This window comes from Python bivittatus, unplaced genomic scaffold (genome assembly GCF_059951505.1).
Source record: "Python bivittatus isolate LINGU-HERP-01145 unplaced genomic scaffold, Pbiv_v1 ctg000700_np1212, whole genome shotgun sequence".
NCBI lineage: Eukaryota > Metazoa > Chordata > Lepidosauria > Squamata > Pythonidae > Python > Python bivittatus.
In genome coordinates, this window is record NW_028277098.1 from 15680183 (window position 1) to 15700891 (window position 20709).

General features: G+C 38.1%; 1 protein-coding gene across 3 annotated transcripts in view; it reads right to left on the reverse strand.

Moving 5' to 3' along the window:
• Positions 1-2997: 2997 nt before the first annotated feature.
• DENND1B (DENN domain containing 1B) overlaps positions 2998-20709 on the reverse strand; it is a 209780-nt gene continuing 192068 nt past the window's right edge. For all 3 annotated transcript variants that reach the window (XM_088153197.1, XM_088153196.1, XM_088153198.1), the window contains 3 exons: positions 15412-15500; positions 12255-12471; positions 2998-4768 (listed from right to left, as the gene is read on the reverse strand). In XM_088153197.1, the coding sequence (XP_088009323.1) occupies positions 4232-4768; positions 12255-12471; positions 15412-15500 (843 nt within the window). In that variant the 3' untranslated portion in view covers positions 2998-4231. The remainder of the gene's footprint in view (positions 4769-12254; positions 12472-15411; positions 15501-20709) is intronic.

The following is a 20709-nucleotide window of genomic DNA, read 5'->3' on the forward strand; positions in this document are numbered from 1 at the left end:
ATCTTCTATTGGTACATCCATCAAAGCCAGCCAAAGTCCTGTTTGTGAATTAAAGTCTGATCTAGCTTTCCTCAAGACTGTGTCCTCCAGACATAATGGAATACAACTCCCACCATACCCAGCCATCATGGGGCAATTGCCTGAATGCATGCTGTAGTCTTTACCTTTCCCATAACAACAGATTAGGAGGACAGTTGCCCATTTTATTCCTTCTTCTCCTTGAATTATACCAAGGATTGGTAGCAAGGCACCCTGAAATGGTGCCCCAACATTTTTTTAAAAATGGCAGTCTTCACACATGAGATCTCACAAGATCTTAGGGATAAGAATGCTGAACCCCTGTGAGGTTTGGCAATTTTCTTATGGTTTGGCTATTTTAAAAGTTTTTTTTTTTTTTAAAGTTTTGATGCCTGTTATTGAAAAGGCTGACTTCTGAATTACATTCTACAGAGAAAACAAGTGTCAGGGTTAACAGTGGCATCTACAGTGTTGCTATATTAGAAGCAAAGATATATAAGAAAAAGCTTCCAATGACATAAATACTTTTCTAATTTTTTAGCTAAGGAGAAGCCTGGAATCACTTACGAAATGAGCACTAATATTAGGAAGAGATTATTACTCACCTAACTGGCAACTAACATATTACTATTTTTCATTCCCTGCTCAATACAAACTACTAAATATACAACTGACCTATGGCACAATGAATAAAAGGGAATATTTGTTTTGTTTCATCTAATTTACCTAATGCAACTTAGGTATAATTCTTTAAGCACTGCTAAAACAATATTAACAGGTTTTATGCATAAGTATTGCTTGATGGATTTATCTAGTCTATGAAAATTAACATTTTCAAAGGTGCTCATCAGTGCAAGCCGTCTATTCAATCAATTGGAAAATCACTGTTGACATCTTTGGAAGCAAACTTAGCCAGTACTGACAGCTTTTGATAATCTAACTCAGCGATCAAAAAGTAGTAATATCACTTTTTGAAATGCTAGGGAAATATTTAAAAAGTCAGTTAAAAAAAACTACCACCTTTCTCATTACTTCTACTATTCATCAAAATGGGTCTTATTACAAGGGTTTAATTTCTTTGTGTATCATTTACAGTATGTGACAACATATTATTTCACGTGACTCTATGTGCATAGAAGTACCTGAACACCTATTTTTCTAGTTTAAGCAATTTTAAATTCTGTAATGTAGCAAAGGCCCATCATGGCACAGGGCATGTATCTGAGGATTTGGAAAGGTGATAGCAAAGTAATCTCTCATCCATAAGATGCATAAGCAACTCTAAGCTGAAGTGGTTGCTCCTTCAGAACAATCGTCTCCATTCTTGGAAAAGTCATTTAGGTAAGGAAAGCTGTTGGTGGTAGATCTCTCTGCAACCATTCTAGATGCTGCCAGGACTTTTTAACTTGGGATACAGGATGAAGGTCTAAACAGATTTCCTTTTTGCACATCTGATGAAACCCATGATGGGTATAAAGCAATTAACAGCAATTTTATATTGTCTGTTAAAAGTAAGTTTGAATATGTCAACTAATCATTTGTGTGACTACACAGTACATTATTTGTTCTAAATCTGGACAGGCCACCTATTGCCCTCCAACTGTTTTGGACTACAACCCCCATATCTTTTCCACTAGCGATGCTGGCTGGTCTAATGGGAGTTAAAGTCCCAGACATCTTGAGAACACCAGGCTGTCCATTCAGATTTTAGATAGACTAATGGTATTGAGTAAATAAGCTAAATTTCAGTAAAATAATCCAATATTTTATAGAAGGAACTGAATGATCAACAGAAATAATTGCTGGGATTCCTGAGAAATATTTAAAAAAATATTTTTTAAAAAATTCTCACCATACTAAAAACAGTAATTTAGAATTCCCTGAAGCAATGACTACAAAATAGGTAAAATCAGCCATACATGGGAACTATAATATTCCTGACACTACAGTAATCATCAAAATTACTTACGTGGCCTCTACAGAGAGTTTTAGACTATAACTGGTGGAAAACAGAACAGTTGCTGGCTAAAGGTTTGAGAAACTGCTACTCTGATCCTTTGGGCATAAATATCCTTTTTGTTAATAATAAAAATAGCTGGCAACTGGACAGCACACATTTTTAAGGCACAATTATTAGCCTTAAAAAAATGACAAGTATGATAAATTCTGGCATAGGTGTAAGTTCAGACAGACATCAAAGAAAGTTGTATTTCAAAAGTTCATCAAGAAGTCTCATCAATACATAATCTACCATGTAAGAATTCCATTTAGATGGAATCTCAAAGCACATTCACTAACCATGAAAGTCACTGAAAACCTGCAAACTTTACTAGACAAAGCTTTTTAGCTCCCCCCACCCCATCCCCTTGTTATGTAAGATTCATAGAGATATCCATGCAGGATTTACCATTCTCTCTCTCTTTTGAAGAAGCACTTTATAGTCACAGTGGAAAGTTTGCATATGGACAGTTTTTCTACTTTTTGAATAGGAAACTCATATATGAGTGAGACTGTGGAACGTGTTTTGGATAAACCTCAGACTTGGAGAACGAAAGAAAGGTTCCAGTACAATAAAGAGAGGACCTTACATCTCAGAAAATAGGTGCTGTAAAAAAAAGGACAGTTTCTACATTCAATTGATCTAAAAGTCTATTAGCTGCTTTATATATATCTGGAAACAACTTCTGACAATTTCCGAAGTATTTGATCTAATGACAAATTTGAAGGAGCTTTTAGACATTCATATATGTGTACCAGACGATTGATTTTTAGATAGATTCTTTAGAAGACAACTTCAAAAAGCTGTCAATGGTTGGTAAGGACACTGTAATAGATGGATCTCAGCCTCTTAAAAAAATTAAACCTAAATGCTAGAGGTTGGGGTGGTTCTTTGACTCATTTGCCTATAACCAGAAAAGGATTTGCACCATGAGACTACCATATTTCTCTTTTTACTGCAACTGTCTCTTTGTTTTCTAAAAAAAAAAAAGGTTGATTAAGCAGCACATTTAAAACAACCCAATGACTTTACAAAACATATTAAAGAGGCATGATTTCCAGAAGAAGAGATTAGTTTCAATTAAAAATATTACATCTTTCAAAGGTTCATTCCATTAAAATTCCAGCTGTGCTCAAAATATGTATTTTAAGAAAACTAAAATGTAAAATATACTCAGTGAATAAGCTCTGAAAAGAGTTGTAAACTTTTCACTGCATTTCACCATTTCAAAATACAGTACCATTTTTCAGGGTCTGGAAGACAGGGGCATTGTCTGCTAGACTTAAAAAACAACAACATATTTTACAGTAAATCCCAAGCAATCATTATCAACTGGTGTCAATTCAAGTGGCACAGATACATATTAGAACTCTCACCTTACTGATGGGTAGTGCTTGACAGTGTGAATAGCCATCACATGTCCCATTTAACAAAGGATTACTAAAATCACTGCATAAACAAGGCTACACTAGTGATTATCCATAATCTTAAGAGTCCCCTTGTTTGGTAAATGGTCTGTATTTCCCTTTACTCAAGCACATTTTTTGCTATGAAATAATGGTGGCTCTTTTTCCCAAATATTTACAGTTCAGCCTTTAAGGTACTTAAATATGTCCTTCTAAGTTTAAGGCAATCAGATCATGGACTAAGTTCCAGAAAAGTCATGCTACACATCTTGGTTTGTGTTGCAGAAGGATAAATGTATGTGTCTGATGTGTTTCTTTTTGCATATACGGAAAGGAAATGATAAAAACTGTTCCATGCCACAGACCAGCTGCAGCTTAAATGTGAAATCAAGCTAGTACCATGATTCTAGAATGCTTTAGTTAAGATGGCATATTGTCTGAACTCAGTATTGCATACACTGACTGGCAGTGACTTTCAGGTTTTTAGACAGGACATTTCCCAGACAGAACTGGAAATGCCCAGAGGTGAAGCTGTAACTGTCTGCATGCCAAGCATATGTTGTAAACACTGTTACGGCCCCACCCCAAATTCAAGCCTATATTGTGAACTTAAATGGAGCAAAGATATTCAAAGGAGATAGGCTCAAAATAAAACGGTAAAAATACACAAATAACACCAACCAAAACTAAAGATTAGAAACACTGAAGATCTTTAACTTCCTTTGTTATGATACAAAATCCTGAGTTGTCTTCCATTAGTCATTGACCAGGCATGTAATCTCTCCCCTCCAAAACAAATAAAAAATCCTTACGTTTTATTCCCACTGCTGTTGGAAAACCTGTCCCCTGAAATGTTTAAACCTTGATTGAAAGCAGAAGTCAGTTTACATAATGATACTACTTCATGAAGAAGGCTACCCTCTTCAAGGACTTCATTTCCATCTTGGGTTTCCCTCTCCCATGGAACTAGGAAGGATGGATTTGGGCTCAAGCTTGGTGACATCTCATCTGCAGAGGTCCTGCTTAGTGTTTCATTGCATTTACTCATTTGCAAAGTTCCCGGAGAATGAGTCTGCATAGTTTCTTGGGGCGAGTTTGAAGATCTTGAGTGATTATTAAGCAAGGCCATGTTGTCAACACTGGAGGTAAGGTTAGGGTTTTCTTTATTTAGCACAAAGAGAGATTCTCCACTGCCACTAGAAGGAACATGTTTCCTTGGTGATGGAAGAAGCTGCTTCTCAGTGAGGATGCTGTCATCTTGTCCCAGATTCCTAGCGGCCAGGTCAGATGTCCAACCACTACAGAGTAGAGCAAGATTGCTCTCACTTGGGGTGTTGGATTTATTCTGAAATAAAAAAGAATGTGCATCCTATCAGAATTCTTCCCCTTGGTATCTCTAAATAACAACTTTGTTGTGTTTTTTAATCAGAAAAATAACATATAAATATTACACTAAATTCTAAAAAATCTTGAGTAACCTGCCTATTTTTCATTGGACTGAATGAATCAAGGAATACATTACATAACAATTTTTCTTACAGAACAATCGTCCAAAGTTTGAATCCAACTTCTATTCCTATAAAAGACTTAAATCTGAGTTAATTCAGTTTTGGGACATAAAGAGATTCTAGGTGATAAAGAGATGAAACAAACACAACTCTTAATGTTGTAAAATTTAGAGGTAGTCTTTATCCTTAATCACAATATTTTGGTCTGATTATTGCTACCAGCTTTCTTAAAACATACAGTCTGGGATTTACTGTCGAGACTATCAATGGAATGAATGCTAAGGTGCCCTTCTGTACACATAAGGTGCGATAGAGCTTCATTCAGACAGAAGGGATCAAACTACTGCCTGCATGCAGCTCCTAGATCCATTTTTATGATCTGCTGAATCTGCCAATATAATATTATTGAAATTTGGTAGCAACAGGCAATTTTTATACCTTCCTCAGCTGCTATGTATTTTAAATTTTGCATTGTTGGTTATAATTGTTTTAATTTTATCAGAGTCACTTGTTGAGATGGGCAGCCATACAAATTGATTAATTAATTAAATAAATACAAATGGTATTTTTGGTGATATAATGAATTAATGGTTCTAAAAGCATGATTGATCTGATTTTGATGAAAGGTTGAGAAAATTATGAAAAGTGTAAGGGTGATGAGAAGTTTGAATTTTGGACAGGCCATTATTTGGTACTTTTAAAAATGGATCTGGGGAAGAATGGACAGGGAAGGGAAGGGAAGGGGGAGGAGAGGGGAGGGGAGGAGAGGATGAAAGAGTGATTTCTGGAAGAAAAACTATGATTTCTATATGACAAAGTATTCATGTATTAATCTCCAAACCAAATGAATGGAAAGTAGATATAAGGAAAAATGTTTTTGGAGGCTGCTTGGAACAGAGTAAAAATAATTATGTTACTGAATGTCACAGAAGCGTGTAGAGTTATACTAATGGGAAAGATGAAATTCATCTATCTATATACAGTGGGGCAAAAAAGTATTTAGTCAGCCACCAGTTGTGCAAGTTCTCCCACTTAAAAAGATGAGAGAGGCCTGTAATTTTCATCATAGGTATACCTCAACTATGAGAGACAAAATGGGGGAAAAAATCCAGAAAATCACATTGTCTGATTTTTAAAGAATTTATTTGCAAATCATGGTGGAAAATAAGTATTTGGTCACCTACAAACTAGCAAGATGTCTGGCTCACAGACCTGTAACTACTTCTTTAAGAGGCTCCTCTGTCCTCCACTCGTTACCTGTAGTAATGGCACCTGTTTGACCTTGTTATCAGTATAAAAGACACCTGTCCACAACCTCAAACAGTCACACTCCAAGCTCCACTATGGCCAAGACCAAAGAGCTGTCGAAGGACACCAGAAACAAAATTGTAGACCTGCATGAGGCTGGGAAGACTGAATCTGCAATAGGCAAGCAGCTTGGGGTGAAGAAATCAACTGTGGGAGCAATCATTAGAAAATGGAAGACATACAAGACCACTGATAATCTCCCTTGATCTGGGGCTCCATGCAAGATCTCACCCTGTGGGGTCAAAATGATCACAAGAACGGTGAGCAAAAATCCCAGAACCACACGGGGGGACCTAGCGAATGACCTGCAGAGAGCTGGGACCAAAGTAACAAAGGCTACCATCAGTAACACACTATGCTGCCAGGGACTCAAATCCTGCAGTGCCAGATGTGTCCCCTGCTTAAGCCAGTACATGTCCGGGCCCGTCTGAAGTTTGCTGGAGAGCATTTGGATGATCCAGAAGAGGATTGGGAGAATGTCATATGGTCAGCTGAAACCAAAGTAGAACGTTTTGGTCTAAACTCAACTCGTCGTGTTTGGAGGAGAGAGAATGCTGAGTTGCATCCAAAGAACACCATACCTACTGTGAAGCATGGGGGTGGAAACATCATGCTTTGGGGCTGTTTGTCTGCAAAGGGACCAGGACGACTGATCCGTGTAAAGGAAAGAATGAATGGGGCTGTGTATCGTGAGATTTTGAGTGAACACCTCCTTCCATCAGCAAGGGCGTTGAAGATGAAACGTGGCTGGGTCTTTCAGCATGACAATGATCCCAAACACACCGCCCGGGCAACGAAAGAGTGGCTTCGTAAGAAGCATTTCAAGGTCCTGGAGTGGCCTAGCCAGTCTCCAGATCTCAACCCCATGGAAAACCTTTGGAGGGAGTTGAAAGTCTGTGTTGCCCAGCGACAGCCCCCAAAGGATATATAACAAAGTATTGAGATGAACTTTTGATATTGACTAAATACTTATTTTCCACCATGATTTGCAAATAAATTCTTTAAAAATCAGACAATATGATTTTCTGGATTTTTTCCCCCATTTTGTCTCTCATAGTTGAGGTATACCTATGATGAAAATTACAGGCCTCTCTCATCTTTTTAAGTGGGAGAACTTGCACAATTGCAAGTTGTGCTGTTGCAAGTTAGGCTGACTAAATACTTTTTTGCCCCACTGTACTACTAAAACTCTCATGTCCGTAACCTTCAAGTGGGTGAACTGGTGCATCATAGGGCAACAATTTTTGAACCAAGGTACCTCAAATGGGCTAATTTACAGAATGTGTCCAAAATCCAGGACCCATTACTCTTGTGGGATTGAAATCTGGGAAATTTGTGGCCACTTCAGCACTGCTGCGCTGCCGCAGTCAACCCAGGTTAGGTGATTGTCATGCACATATCCCCGACCTCTTTCCTGCCTCTCTCTGTCCTCTGCACCAAATCAGCTGGCAACTGGGAGAGGTTAATATCAAGAGAGGAATCTTTCAAGGAGACTCACTATCACTACTACTGTTTGTCACTGCACTGACTCCTCTGTCAATGATACTGAACAAAGCCATGGCTATCAAACATCAAAACTGTCCCATCTCCTTTATGTGACGATCTGAAACTATATGGAAAAACACCAGCTGAAATAGAATCACTGCTCAACACTGCCCGAATACACAGCCAAGAAATTGCAGTGGAGTTTGGACTGGACAGATGTGCCACTCTTACCATCAACAGGGGAAAAACAGTGAAAACTGAAGGAATCAAGTTGACCTGTGGAAATAACATCAAGTGTCTGGATGAAAAAGATCACCACAAATATCTGGGTATCCTTCAAGCTGACAACATCAAGCACATTGAAATCAAGAAGGTTAGAAATGAATACATTATGAGAGTGAAGAAGATCTTAAGGTCCAAACTCAGTGGAAGAAGTACCATCAAGGCAATTAACATCTAGGCAATTCCAGTCATTAGATACACAGCTGGAATAGTGGACTGGACTCAAGCAGAAGTAGAGCCCTGGATAGGAAGGTCAGAAAAATAATGACAATGAATCATACCCCTCATCCGTGCACTGATGTTGACATACTCTACTTACCAAGGCGCATTGGTGGGCATGGACTGTTGCAAGTACATCAGACAGTTGAAGAAGAAAATAGGTCATTGGAAGAATATCTGAAGGACAGTGAAGAAGATGCACCGAACCTAGTACACCATGAAGATTTACTGAATACCAGAGAGACCAAACTGGCCTATAAGAAAGGCCAAATGAAGAATAGAAAACAGACGTGGCAAGCCAAAGTATTACATGGCCAGTACATAAAAAAAACTAGCAGGCAAAGAAGATAACAAGCCCTGGCAATGGCTAAGAGCAGGAAAGTTGAAGAAAGAGACAGAGGGGCTAATTCTGGTTGCACAAGACCAAGCCTTAAAAACAAATGCATACAAAGCCAGAATTGAGAAGACAGCAACAGACAGCAAATGCTGTCTCTGCAAAGAAGCTGAAGAAACAGTGGACCACCTAGTTAGCTGCTGCATGAAGATACCACAGACTGTCTGCAAACAACGGCATAAAGTAGCAACAATGGTGCATTGGAATATCTGCAAGAAATACCATTGCCTGCAAGCAAGAACCGGTGGGATCACAAAATACACAAAGTAATAGAAAATGAAGATGCTAACACAGACAACCATCTGCCACAAAACACCCCAGACTTAACAATCACTGATAAGAAGGACAAAAAAGTCTGGATAGTGGACATTTCAATATCTGGACACAGTGGAATACAAGAGAAAGAACTGGGGAAAATCACAAAATATAAAGACCTGCAAATAGAAATAGAATGACTGTGGCAAAAGAAAGCGAAGATAGTACCAATAGTAATAGGCACCTTGGGTGCAATCCCAAAACATCTGGAGCACCACTTGAAGACTTTCAGCACTGACAAAATCACCATCAGTCAATTGCAAAAGGCAGCTTTACTTGGAACAGTTTACATCCTGCAACAATACCTTTAACTCTATCAAACAACAACATCTGCCTATCCCAGGTCCTTGGGAAGAACTCAATGGGTAGACAAAAATGCCAAATCCAGGCTAAACATCTGGCTGACTGTGCAACCAACCATAATAAATAGTAGTAGTAGTTGTTATTATTTACACAGTTTAGAAAACAAAATAGAGCCATCCCTCCCCATAGCTCCATGCATAAGAATCTTGGAAAACAGTAATTCTGCAGGGACAGGTAGTGTAAATAAATAATTACACTAGTTTGGACTTGGTTTGCTTATGGAATGTGCAATTTAACAGAAGTGTGAAGACTGACAAATGGAAGAATGCCATCTCTGCTTCCCTATATAAAGGGAAAGATACCATGCCTGGGGAGGATATTTGACAGAATTCTGATTGAAAGAGTACATAAAGTGATAATGAACACATTTTGGAAAGTACAGTATGTTTTTATGCCTGACAGGAAAAATGCGGACCTAATTTCTGGTCTTCAGCAGGTCATCAGAACTGTATGAATGTGAGAAAGAAAGATTATTTAAATAAACTTGGATCAGGATTTTTGTCATGGATTATGGAATTGAAAGCTGGTTGCTGAATGTGATCAGAGAAACAGATAATGGACGTAAAGCATTCATGAGAATAAACTGAATGCTTCGTAAATGGTTAAGCACTTAGCAGGAATAAGACAGGAATGTGTCATGCTCCCTTGGTTTTTAAAAAAATTATTACAGATTACTATATGAGGTATGCTTGTGATAAAAGCAGAAGTGTGTTGATTGGGGATATTCGTGTATATGTAGTACAGTGGGGCAAAAAAGTATTTAGTCAGCCACCAATTGTGCAAGTTCTCCCACTTAAAAAGATGAGAGAGGCCTGTAATTTTCATCATAGGTATACCTCAACTATGAGAGACAAAATGGGGGAAAAAATCCAGAAAATCATATTGTCTGATTTTTAAAGAATTTATTTGCAAATCATGGTGGAAAAGTATTTGGTCAATATCAAAAGTTCATCTCAGTACTTTCTTATATATCCTTTGTTGGCAATGACAGAGGTCAAACGTTTTCTGTAAGTCTTCACAAGGTTTTCACACACTGTTGCTGGTATTTTGGCCCATTCCTCCATGCAGATCTCCTCTAGAGCAGTGATGTTTTGGGGCTGTCGCTGGGCAACACGGACTTTCAACTCCCTCCAAAGGTTTTCCATGGGGTTGAGATCTGGAGACTGGCTAGGCCACTCCAGGACCTTGAAATGCTTCTTACGAAGCCACTCTTTCGTTGCCCGGGTGGTGTGTTTGGGATCATTGTCATGCTGAAAGACCCAACCACGTTTCATCTTCAACGCCCTTGCTGATGGAAGGAGGTGTTCACTCAAAATCTCACGATACACAGCCCCATTCATTCTTTCCTTTACACAGATCAGTCGTCCTGGTCCCTTTGCAGACAAACAGCCCCAAAGCATGATGTTTCCACCCCCATGCTTCACAGTAGGTATGGTGTTCTTTGGATGCAACTCAGCATTCTCTCTCCTCCAAACACGACGAGTTGAGTTTAGACCAAAACGTTCTACTTTGGTTTCAGCTGACCATATGACATTCTCCCAATCCTCTTCTGGATCATCCAAATGCTCTCCAGCAAACTTCAGACGGGCCCGGACATGTACTGGCTTAAGCAGGGGGACATATCTGGCACTGCAGGATTTGAGTCCCTGGCGGCATAGTGTGTTACTGATGGCAGCCTTTGTTACTTTGGTCCCAGCTCTCTGCAGGTCATTCACTAGGTCCCCCCATGTAGTTCTGGGATTTTTGCTCACCGTTCTTGTGATCATTTTGACCCCACAGGGTGAGATCTTGCGTGGAGCCCCAGATCGAGGGAGATTATCAGTGGTCTTGTATGTCTTCCATTTTCTAATGATTGCTCCCACAGTTGATTTCTTCACACCAAGCTGCTTGCCTATTGCAGATTCAGCCTTCCCAGCCTGGTACAGGTCTACAATTTTGTTTCTGGTGTCCTTCAACAGCTCTTTGGTCTTGGCCACAGTGGAGTTTGGAGTGTGACTGTTTGAGGTTGTGGACAGGTGTCTTTTATACTGATAACAAGGTCAAACAGGTGCCATTACTACAGGTAATGAGTGGAGGACAGAGGAGCCTCTTAAAGAAGTAGTTACAGGTCTGTGAGAGCCAGACATCTTGCTTGTTTGTGACCAAATACTTATTTTCCACCATGATTTGCAAATAAATTCTTTAAAAATCAGACAATGTGATTTTCTGGATTTTTTTCCCCATTTTGTCTCTCATAGTTGAGGTATACCTATGATGGAAATTACAGGCCTTTCTCATCTTGTTAAGTGGGAGAACCTGCACAATTGGTGGCTGACTAAATACTTTTTTGCCCCACTTTGTATTGTAAACAAGACTGTCTGGGCTGAGAAACAAAATGATTTGCAGCAAATGTTAGGATGCATTATATCATGCAACTAGGAATATAGATTTGAAAATCAGTGTATGAAAATCCAAGGTAGTTGTATTTGATAGGAAAAAATAGAATGAAAGATTACAAGTTATACATGATTTAATGAATGAATAAATTAATTATTTTATTGCTGTCTTGGATTATATCAGAAAAAAATTAGAGTACCAAAACTACAATGTGACAATTACTTAACCATCTGTAAGCAAAGTTTACACACAATGTAACTTTGTAATGTTTAGGGAAATAAAATTAAAGTTATTGTGTAATAAATTGTGCAAGTAAAACATAGCAGAATGACCCAGAAATTTAGACAAAAGAATGGTGATCGACTGATTTTCTTTGCGCCAAACAGCTTTACTTGAAGATTTTATATTTATAGTTTCAATTTCTAAGGCAACCTGCTAGTCAACAACTCTAGGTGGCTTACAAGGGGTTAAAGCAGAAGGGGTTGAAAAAGCAGAAAGGTATACACAAATCCCACCATAAAAGCCAAGGCTGCAAAGAAGTTATTTCAGATTTAAGACTGAGAGGAGATAGAGCAACTAACCTTTGACTTGTAGTCAATGTCATCCATCGATCGAAAAAAGTCCAGACTTTTTGCCCCTGAGAGCTTCCCTTGATCAGAACTATGTGTACTCAGTGTATCCAAAATCTCTCCCAGCAGGTCCATTTCTCCAGGAGGAACAGACGTTTTGGCCAATTCCCCAGAGTCATCACTGTCATACAAATAGTAAGATGTTTCCTCACTGTCTTCAGATGACAATCTAAAGAAAAATATAGTCTCTTCACTACTATGACCATGACAATTAATCTAAATGTTCATGAAGCTCTGGCTTGCAGTTATTACAAAGAACTATTTTGGCAAAATAAACCTCTTAGCCCTTGCATTTATTATTAAAATGCATAATTATTTAGCTTTGTGGCTTTGGTCAGTAGCAGTGAGAAATAGCAAATTGTGAAATTCTCTTTTCCAATAACCTAGAAGGGTGGTGGTAGAGATAAATTAAACCCATTTTTGTCCTCAGGTAGGGATGGAAAGCAAGGAAATGCTGCAGGCAGATTTTTTTTTAAAAAAGTGTATACCTATAATGCATTGTGACAGTACTTTAGTGCATAGGCTTTTTGTGTGTGAAAATCTCACTTCAGAAAACAGATCAAGAATGAGCTCTTTCAAAACCTTGTATTTGCAAGTACTGTTCGAGAGAATTTTCAAATCCATGACAATAGGATTGACTTCAGTATGATCTATCTTTCATTACCATTTCCTAAGCTTTTGATAGTTGAAATGTACTTTATTCTGAATTTAAGAACTGGAGGCATATTACATTATTATCGAATATAGTTTTAATAAGTTACCCAGACTTGAAAGAGATGTGACCTTTGTTTCTTTTTGAACTTCTACTGTTACTTTATAATTTATAATTTTAAAAAAAGTCAAGCACTAGCCTGCAGAGGCAAGGGTTGAGAACTGCTACATCATTGCCTTGAGAGCAATACTCTGAATCCATTGAGTCAATCATTCCTGTATAAAAATGTATAGCAGCACGTTTCAACCAGGGTGCCCTCCAGATGTGTGGACTTCACTTCCCAAAGCCAGCATGACCATTGCTGACAAGCTGGATTTAAAATCCACACATCTGGAGGAAGCCAAACTGATTAAGGCTGGTATACAGGATTGCATCTAACTATACTTAGTGCAGACATGTAGGAACAGCAAAAATAGCACTAATCAGGAAATCATACACAGATGCAGTGGAAAGCCTTTTTTCGGTATATTGTTTGCACTCCTAGGAATAATTTTATTTTATTTTTTACAGAACACCAGCAGTTTTTTCCCCCAAAAAAGTGCCCTTGGATACAGGTTTTGAATTCCTGGTTGATGGTCTGCCTGTAATTCCTCCTTTTTATTATTAAGGTTCATCACATTACTTTTTCCTGCATACATCGTATTGTTCTACTTTACCTTTCAGTCTACCAGTTACTTTCTATACTCCCATCTGCAAGTTAATCAGCACTTCCAATATTTTCTTTATTTTCTGTCTTTTTACAACAAGCGGTATCGCTACTAAGCCTGTTTTTCCCTTTCCATCAACAATTTGTTCTGCTTTCTCCATAATTTAAGGTACTGCTCAGGATTCTTCTGACTTCTACCCTGCTTCTGAATGGCACTCAACACCAATCTAAGGTTTTCCACCATTTGTGTAATATTTGCTTTGCTGGTTGTGTAGAGTTCTCTCTAAAATTCTCAACTGGTTTTACCAATTGGTCTTAGATTTATAATTCTGTCAACAGAGCACAGCTCAAATCACACATAAATTAACTTACTTGCAGAATTTTGTGAAGGGGAATGTAAAATAAGTCAAGAGAAGATTTGGTAGCAGAAGGATACAGTTGTCAGCCTTACCAGGTAGGCCAGACAAGAAAGAATCTAAGAATGTAAAGAAGATGGGGATAGAATCCTACTTTCAGACATGCAAGATTCTGTTAATATATCCCCATCTCCTTTACACTCCGAGAATTTAGGGAGGGTCTCTTCTGACCTTGTTGCCCTGCCCACTATCCAGCTGTGGACTATGCTGTCTCTTATCTGACCATTCCTTAGGCAGCGTCTCTGGGCCCAGTCTCCCAGGGACTGGGAGTCATTCCCACACACAATTACAATGGTTTACATATGTACAATTATCAGAAAAAATTAAGGTAGATAAAAAATTTGTTGGTTTTGAGCAATACAAGACTGAGTTTGAAATAGAACTGTGTACAAATGATGAACATGTTATTGCTAAAATGTATAAACTTCCACTGAGATTTGAGACAGAAGAAGAACAAGTGAACAAATGTATGTTAAAGTGGGCTAAACACTTTGGCTATAATATTCAGATGGAACAATGTGAGAATATGTGGCTGAAAAGACTGAAATTTACACTACGTTATAATCTGAAAGAGAATTTTTATAAAATGATGTATCGTTGGTATATACCACCGGAAAAACTGTCTAGAATGTATAAAGGTACTTCAAATTTATGTTTGACACACGAACAACAAGAAGGGACTTTTTATCATGCTTAGTGGATGTGTAAAAAAGCCAGAAAGTTTTGGATTCAAATACACACACTGATTCCGAAGATTTTAAAGATTAATATACAATTGAAACCAGAGGCCTTTCTTTTGGGACTGATTGATAAACAATTGGAAAAAAGTCATGGAACTTTGTTTTTATACATGGTAACTGCAGCGAGATTATTATATGCACAGAGGTGGAAAGATCCAACATTACCCACAATGGAGGAATGGATGGTGGAGTTGATGGAACTTGCAGAGATGGCCAAATTGACATCTTTTAGAGAAAAGACATTATCTAAATTTACGACTGACTGGAAATCCTTTATAGACATTTTGCATGAAACAGAAAAAGATGAACTTATGACTTATGGTTTTGATGATTAAAAAAACAGATTATAGAAAAAAATGGAAACCATGAGGTAACCATAGGGTAAGAGGTAAATTTATACCTATACTTGTAGCTGTTGTAAAGAGGCTACTTTTTTATACTTTTTTTTTTCTTTTCTGCACTTTCGGCTTTGTTCTATTTCCTTTCCTTTCTTCTTTCTTTCTTCTTTATATTAGTTTGTTAGTTTTTATCTTTCTTTATAAAAAAATTGATAAAGTTATATATATATATATATATATAAAATTAATTAACTTACTTGCTTCCTTGGTCTAGTTCATCATCAGCATCTTCATCCAAGGCAGAGTCATTATTACGCATATTGGTTTGAACATGCGCAAAGCGTGTCTGAAAGGGGAAACATTATCTTAGTTGGGGAGGGGTTGGAGTTCATGGTCAATCTTCACACAGCCTGCCAAAGATCCTGATAGTGCTCTTCCTAAGCAAGACTGCCTAGCAATTCTAATCAACTGACTGACAGATGCTGTTAACCATGTGAAGCAAGCAGATTTACTGCCAAACTGACTAAGGTTAGAGTAATTCACATGACAATTCTTCCAACTATGAAAAGCAATATACAGTGCATTCAGAAAGTATTCAGACCCCCTTCACTTTTTTCAATTTTGTTATCTTGCAGCCTGATACTACAATTGTTCAAATTCATTTTTTTCCCTCATTAATCGACACTCAGTACCCCATAATGACAAAGTGAAAACAGAAGTTTAGAAATGTTTGCAAATGTATGAAAAAGGAAAAACTGAAATATCACATTGGCATAAGTATTCAGACCCTTTGCAACAACACTTGAAATTGAGCTCAGGTGCCTCCCATTTTGTTGATAGTTGCTGAGCTGGTTCTACACCTTGATTGGAGTCCACCTGTGGTAAAGTAAATTGATTGGACATGATTTGGAAAGGCACACACCTCTCTATAGAAGGCCTCACAGCTGACAATGCATACTGTATCAGAGCAAAAGCCATGAGGTCAAAGGAACTGCCTGCAGAGCTCAGAGACAGGATTATTGCAAGGCACAGATCTGGAGAAGGCTACAAAAAAATTTCTGCTGCACTGAAGGTTCCCAAGAGCACAGTGGCCTCCATAATTCTCAAATGGAAGAAGTTTGGCACAACCAGGACTCTTCTGAGAGCTGGTTGCCCGGCCAAACCGAGCAATTGGGGGAGAAGAGCCTCAGTAAGAGAGGTGACCAAGAACCCGATAGTCACTCTGACTGAGCTCCAGAGATCCTGTGTGGAGATGGGACAAAGTTCCAGAAGGACAACCATCATTGCAGACCTCCACCAATCTGGGCTTTATGGCAGAGTGGCTAGACGGAAGCCTCTCCTCAGTGCAAAACACATGAAAGCCTGCTTGGAGTTTGCAAAAAAGCACCTGAAGCACTCTCAGACTGTGAGGAACAAGATTCTCTGGTCTGATGAAACCAAGATTGAACTGGTTGGCCTCAATTCTAAACATTCTGTCTGGAGGAAACCAGGCACTGCTCATCACCTGCCCAATACCATCCCAACAGTGAAGCATGGTGGTGGCAGCATCATGCTGTGGGGGTGTTTTTCAGCAGCAGGAACTGGGAGACTGGTCAGAGTTGAGGGAAAGCTGAATGGAGCAAAGGACAGAGATATCCTCAATGAAAACCTGTTCCACAGCGCTCAGGACCTCAGATTGGGCCGAAGGTTCACCTTCCAACATGACAACAATCCTAAGCACACAGCCAAGACAACACAGGAATGGCTTAGGGACAACTCTGTGAATGTCCTAGAGTGGCCCAGCCAGAGCCCTGACTTGACCCCAATTGAACATCTCTGGAGAGACCTGAAAATGGCTGTCTACCAATGGTCCCCATCCAACCTGATTGAGCTTGAGAGAATTGCAAAGAAGAATGGTAGAAAATCTCCCAATCCAGGTGTGCAAAGCTTGTTGTGTCATACCGAAAAAGACTTGAGGCTGTAATTGCTGCCAAAGGTGCTTCAACAAAGTACTGAGTAAAGGGTCTGAATACTTAAGTACATGCGATATTTCAGATTTTTCTTTTAAATAAATTTAGACATTTCTAAACTTCTGTTTTCACTTTGTCATTATGGGGTACTGAGTGTAGATTAATGAGAAAAAAAATGAATTTGAACAAGTGTAGTATCAGGCTGCAACATAACAAAATTGAAAAAAGTGAAGGGGGTCTGAATACTTTCCGAATGCACTGTACAAAATATATTCAAAATGACATATTAAAAGAAATGTAGATATGTAACATCAGAAAATGAAAGGTTATTTATCACAATGTACATTGTGGCCATTGACTGCAAGTAGGTATATAACATTCTGCTTAAACTGCTCCTTTTCCTTTCCTAAAACTGGAATAATATTCACATAACTTCCTCCCAATTCCCTCCTTTCCCAGGGGATAAAAAATTTTTATGTTGAGAAAGTAAGTGATGGAAGGCCAACCAGCTGGAGCAAAAAAGGAAGGAAGGAGATGTGGAAAGGAAAGAATGAGACTGTGTTGGTTAAATATTGGTTAAATGGCTTCTTAAATATTTAGACAATTAAGAATTTTGGTTTTGCATTTTTTAAACTGATCATCTAAACATCTTAACTGATACTTGGGTTAAGTAAATGGATGGTTGACTATTCAAATCATTTAAAAGAAACTGAAATCTTACTGCAGTTCCTCACAAGATGTGCTTTTTGACAAGATAAATACTGCAGTGTACTTTTTAAATTCAGAATGCTGTATCTATCAATCCAACAATCAATTATGTATACATAAACATTTACACACACTTTAGTGGAACTATCTAGCTGTAAAGATTCCAGTACTTATTAAAACTATTTTCCTTTTTTCCATAACTATAGTCAAGATGGTATATGCAACATGAATTCATATTATCTTATTCTGCTTTTGCTGATTCTGTTTCTTAACTTACCTAATATAAAATATGTTGACAGTATTTCTTTAAAGAAAATATCACTATTATTTAGGACAACAGAATACTGTCTCATGGGATTACGGTTAAAGAATGAATTCTGAAAACAATGAATATTTAGTGTGTAAATAAGGCAGGATGGGAAAAAATGGGTAATTAAATAATCCAGTTCAAGGTGACTAAATTCCATCAGGAGTAGCATTTACTTCTTTTCTTCATTTCTTAAAAAATATCCACAGAAAATTGTGGTGGGCCAATGTTTTGCATGCTTACTATGCTAATTAATATTGAACAGAAGATATTCCCAAAGGAAAACAAAATTCACAAGTACTTCCTCCAGGATAACTGGAGACTGTGGCAGCATCTTTCATCCTGTTTTCCTTTATGAAGTCTGGCTAGCTGGCATGTTGCAATCCAAGTACCATCATCTAGTACAAATGTTCATTCCTATAAAGCACCCAGACCCAGTAAAAAGGTTCTAGAAAGTAAAAAAGGGACATGACTAAAACCCAATGGGTTTTGGGGGAGAATGTTTGCCTGCTAAGGAAAAAAGACAAAGATAAATTGGTGGGAAAGTCTAAGAGGTGCTAGAAAGAACATTTCCAAACCGTATCATCATGTACCTCCTGGGAAATACATACTTTGTTTTTGAATACACCCATCTTGTTCTGCTTCTATTGAAGCCATTTTGTGAAGAACAATACCTGTAATAAGGTCTTAAATGAGCCCACCAACTGAAAAACACTGGGAACTATTGGATTACTCCATTTCTGCTGTACTGAGAATCTTCTTTGCAGGCTGAATAATTTGGCATTTCAGCAGAAGTTTTGCAGACATTTATTTTCCTATCAATATGTACTCAGAGGAACCCAAAACAGGTTAGACAATCACTGGAAGTATTTCTTTACTATTCCTGCGGGCATCAGAAATTAATTATAGGTTAGGTAAAACTGCAAAAAAGCCCCTTTAAACTTTGTTTGCTTCTCTTAATGTTGAAACAAAATGCACTTGTTGGGAGCCTACAGACACATTGAAGACCACTCCAGAACCATGCTAAAACTGGTCAATTTCAGTGACAGACCTATACCTAATCCAGCGAAAGGCGAAAGGTTACAACTTATTTGGTGGTGGTGATAAAGTTGGTGGGGGCTGCATCATGTGTGTGAGAAGTACTGGGAATTCCTGGCCTTTCTGTGGCTTTGGAAATTTTTTGTCTTTGCTTTCTTTCTTCTTGTTTACTATGCTAACCCTATTTTAATGCTTATACTTGGGTTTTATGTATTTCCTTTCTCAAAACAATAGGAAACTGTGCTGCTGATTTTTGTTCAGAGGAATCAGTGAAAAAAATTTCTGGGGGGTGGGGGGCTCAGGCTTTTTCACCACTATTTTAAGTTTCCTTCTACTCAGTTACAACATAGGTAAGGTATGGATAGTAAGATAGTTGCCAGTGAAGAGACATGCAAAAGCTATGCAAAAGAATTTTACAGAGGTATTACGTAGGGTGTCACATGCTTCAGTTCTGAGCAATGTATCCTTTAAAAGGATAATTAATTACTCTTATGAAGAGAAGGAGCGAATGTTTATCAGATTTAAAGATGATGTAAAATTGAGTGAGAAAGCCAGCACCCTAGAAGGCAGAAATAAATTCAAGCTCATCTTGCTATGTTAGAGAAATGAGCTGACGATAATAGTATGAAATTTAACAAAGACCAAATGCAGAATTCTTCACTTAAAAAGCAAAGTCAAATGCACAGCTATAGGATGGAAGATATTTGGTAGATACCTTGTGGAATACTTGTGGAAAAGATATTGGAATAGTAATTGATCCCAAAGTGAATATAATTTAGTAGTATGATGTAGTTGCAAAAAAGGCAAATGAAAATTTAGACTACAGAAACAAAAATAGTTCACAAATCACAGAAAATCATAGGTCCACTTTCTTCTGTGTTGGGGAGATCTCTCTTTGAGTATCTGTCTATATCTGGATACAACATTTTAAGAAAGACTCAAATAAACAGAGACAGGTTCAGAGAAGGGCTAAGTTCCATGAAGTGAGGTTGAAGGAACTGGGAATGTTTATCCATGAGAAGAGTAAACTGGGTCAGGACACAATAGCATTTTTCATTTATCTAAAATGATGTCATATCAGTACCATATATGGAATAATGGATGCAAGTTACGAAAAGTCACATTCCGATTGAAAAACAAATGCTAATGGTAAAAACGGTAAAACAGGATAATCAATTACTCAGACAGGCAATGGGTTCACCTCTATTGGATGTTTTCTAGCAAAGGACAGACAACCATCGGTCATGGAAGTTATAATTTGGATCCTGCATCGCTCCTTCCAGCTGTATGTTTCTATGTTTCGCTCAGGTATTCAAGGACCAGCTTAGGGGGATCACAGCTCCCTGACTTCCTAAACTGCAAGAGCTCCTCAGAACTACTACTGGATAGCTCAATAAATGGGCAGGTCCCCAGAGCTTCTAAATCATCTTGTAAGGGTATTGCACGCTTTCTTCAAATGTCCAGGGTGAAAACTGATCAAGTTTAAAGAAAGAAATTAAAAACACATGGAAATAAACTAAGGTGCTTCTCAGTACTAATGAAAGTGGAAATGA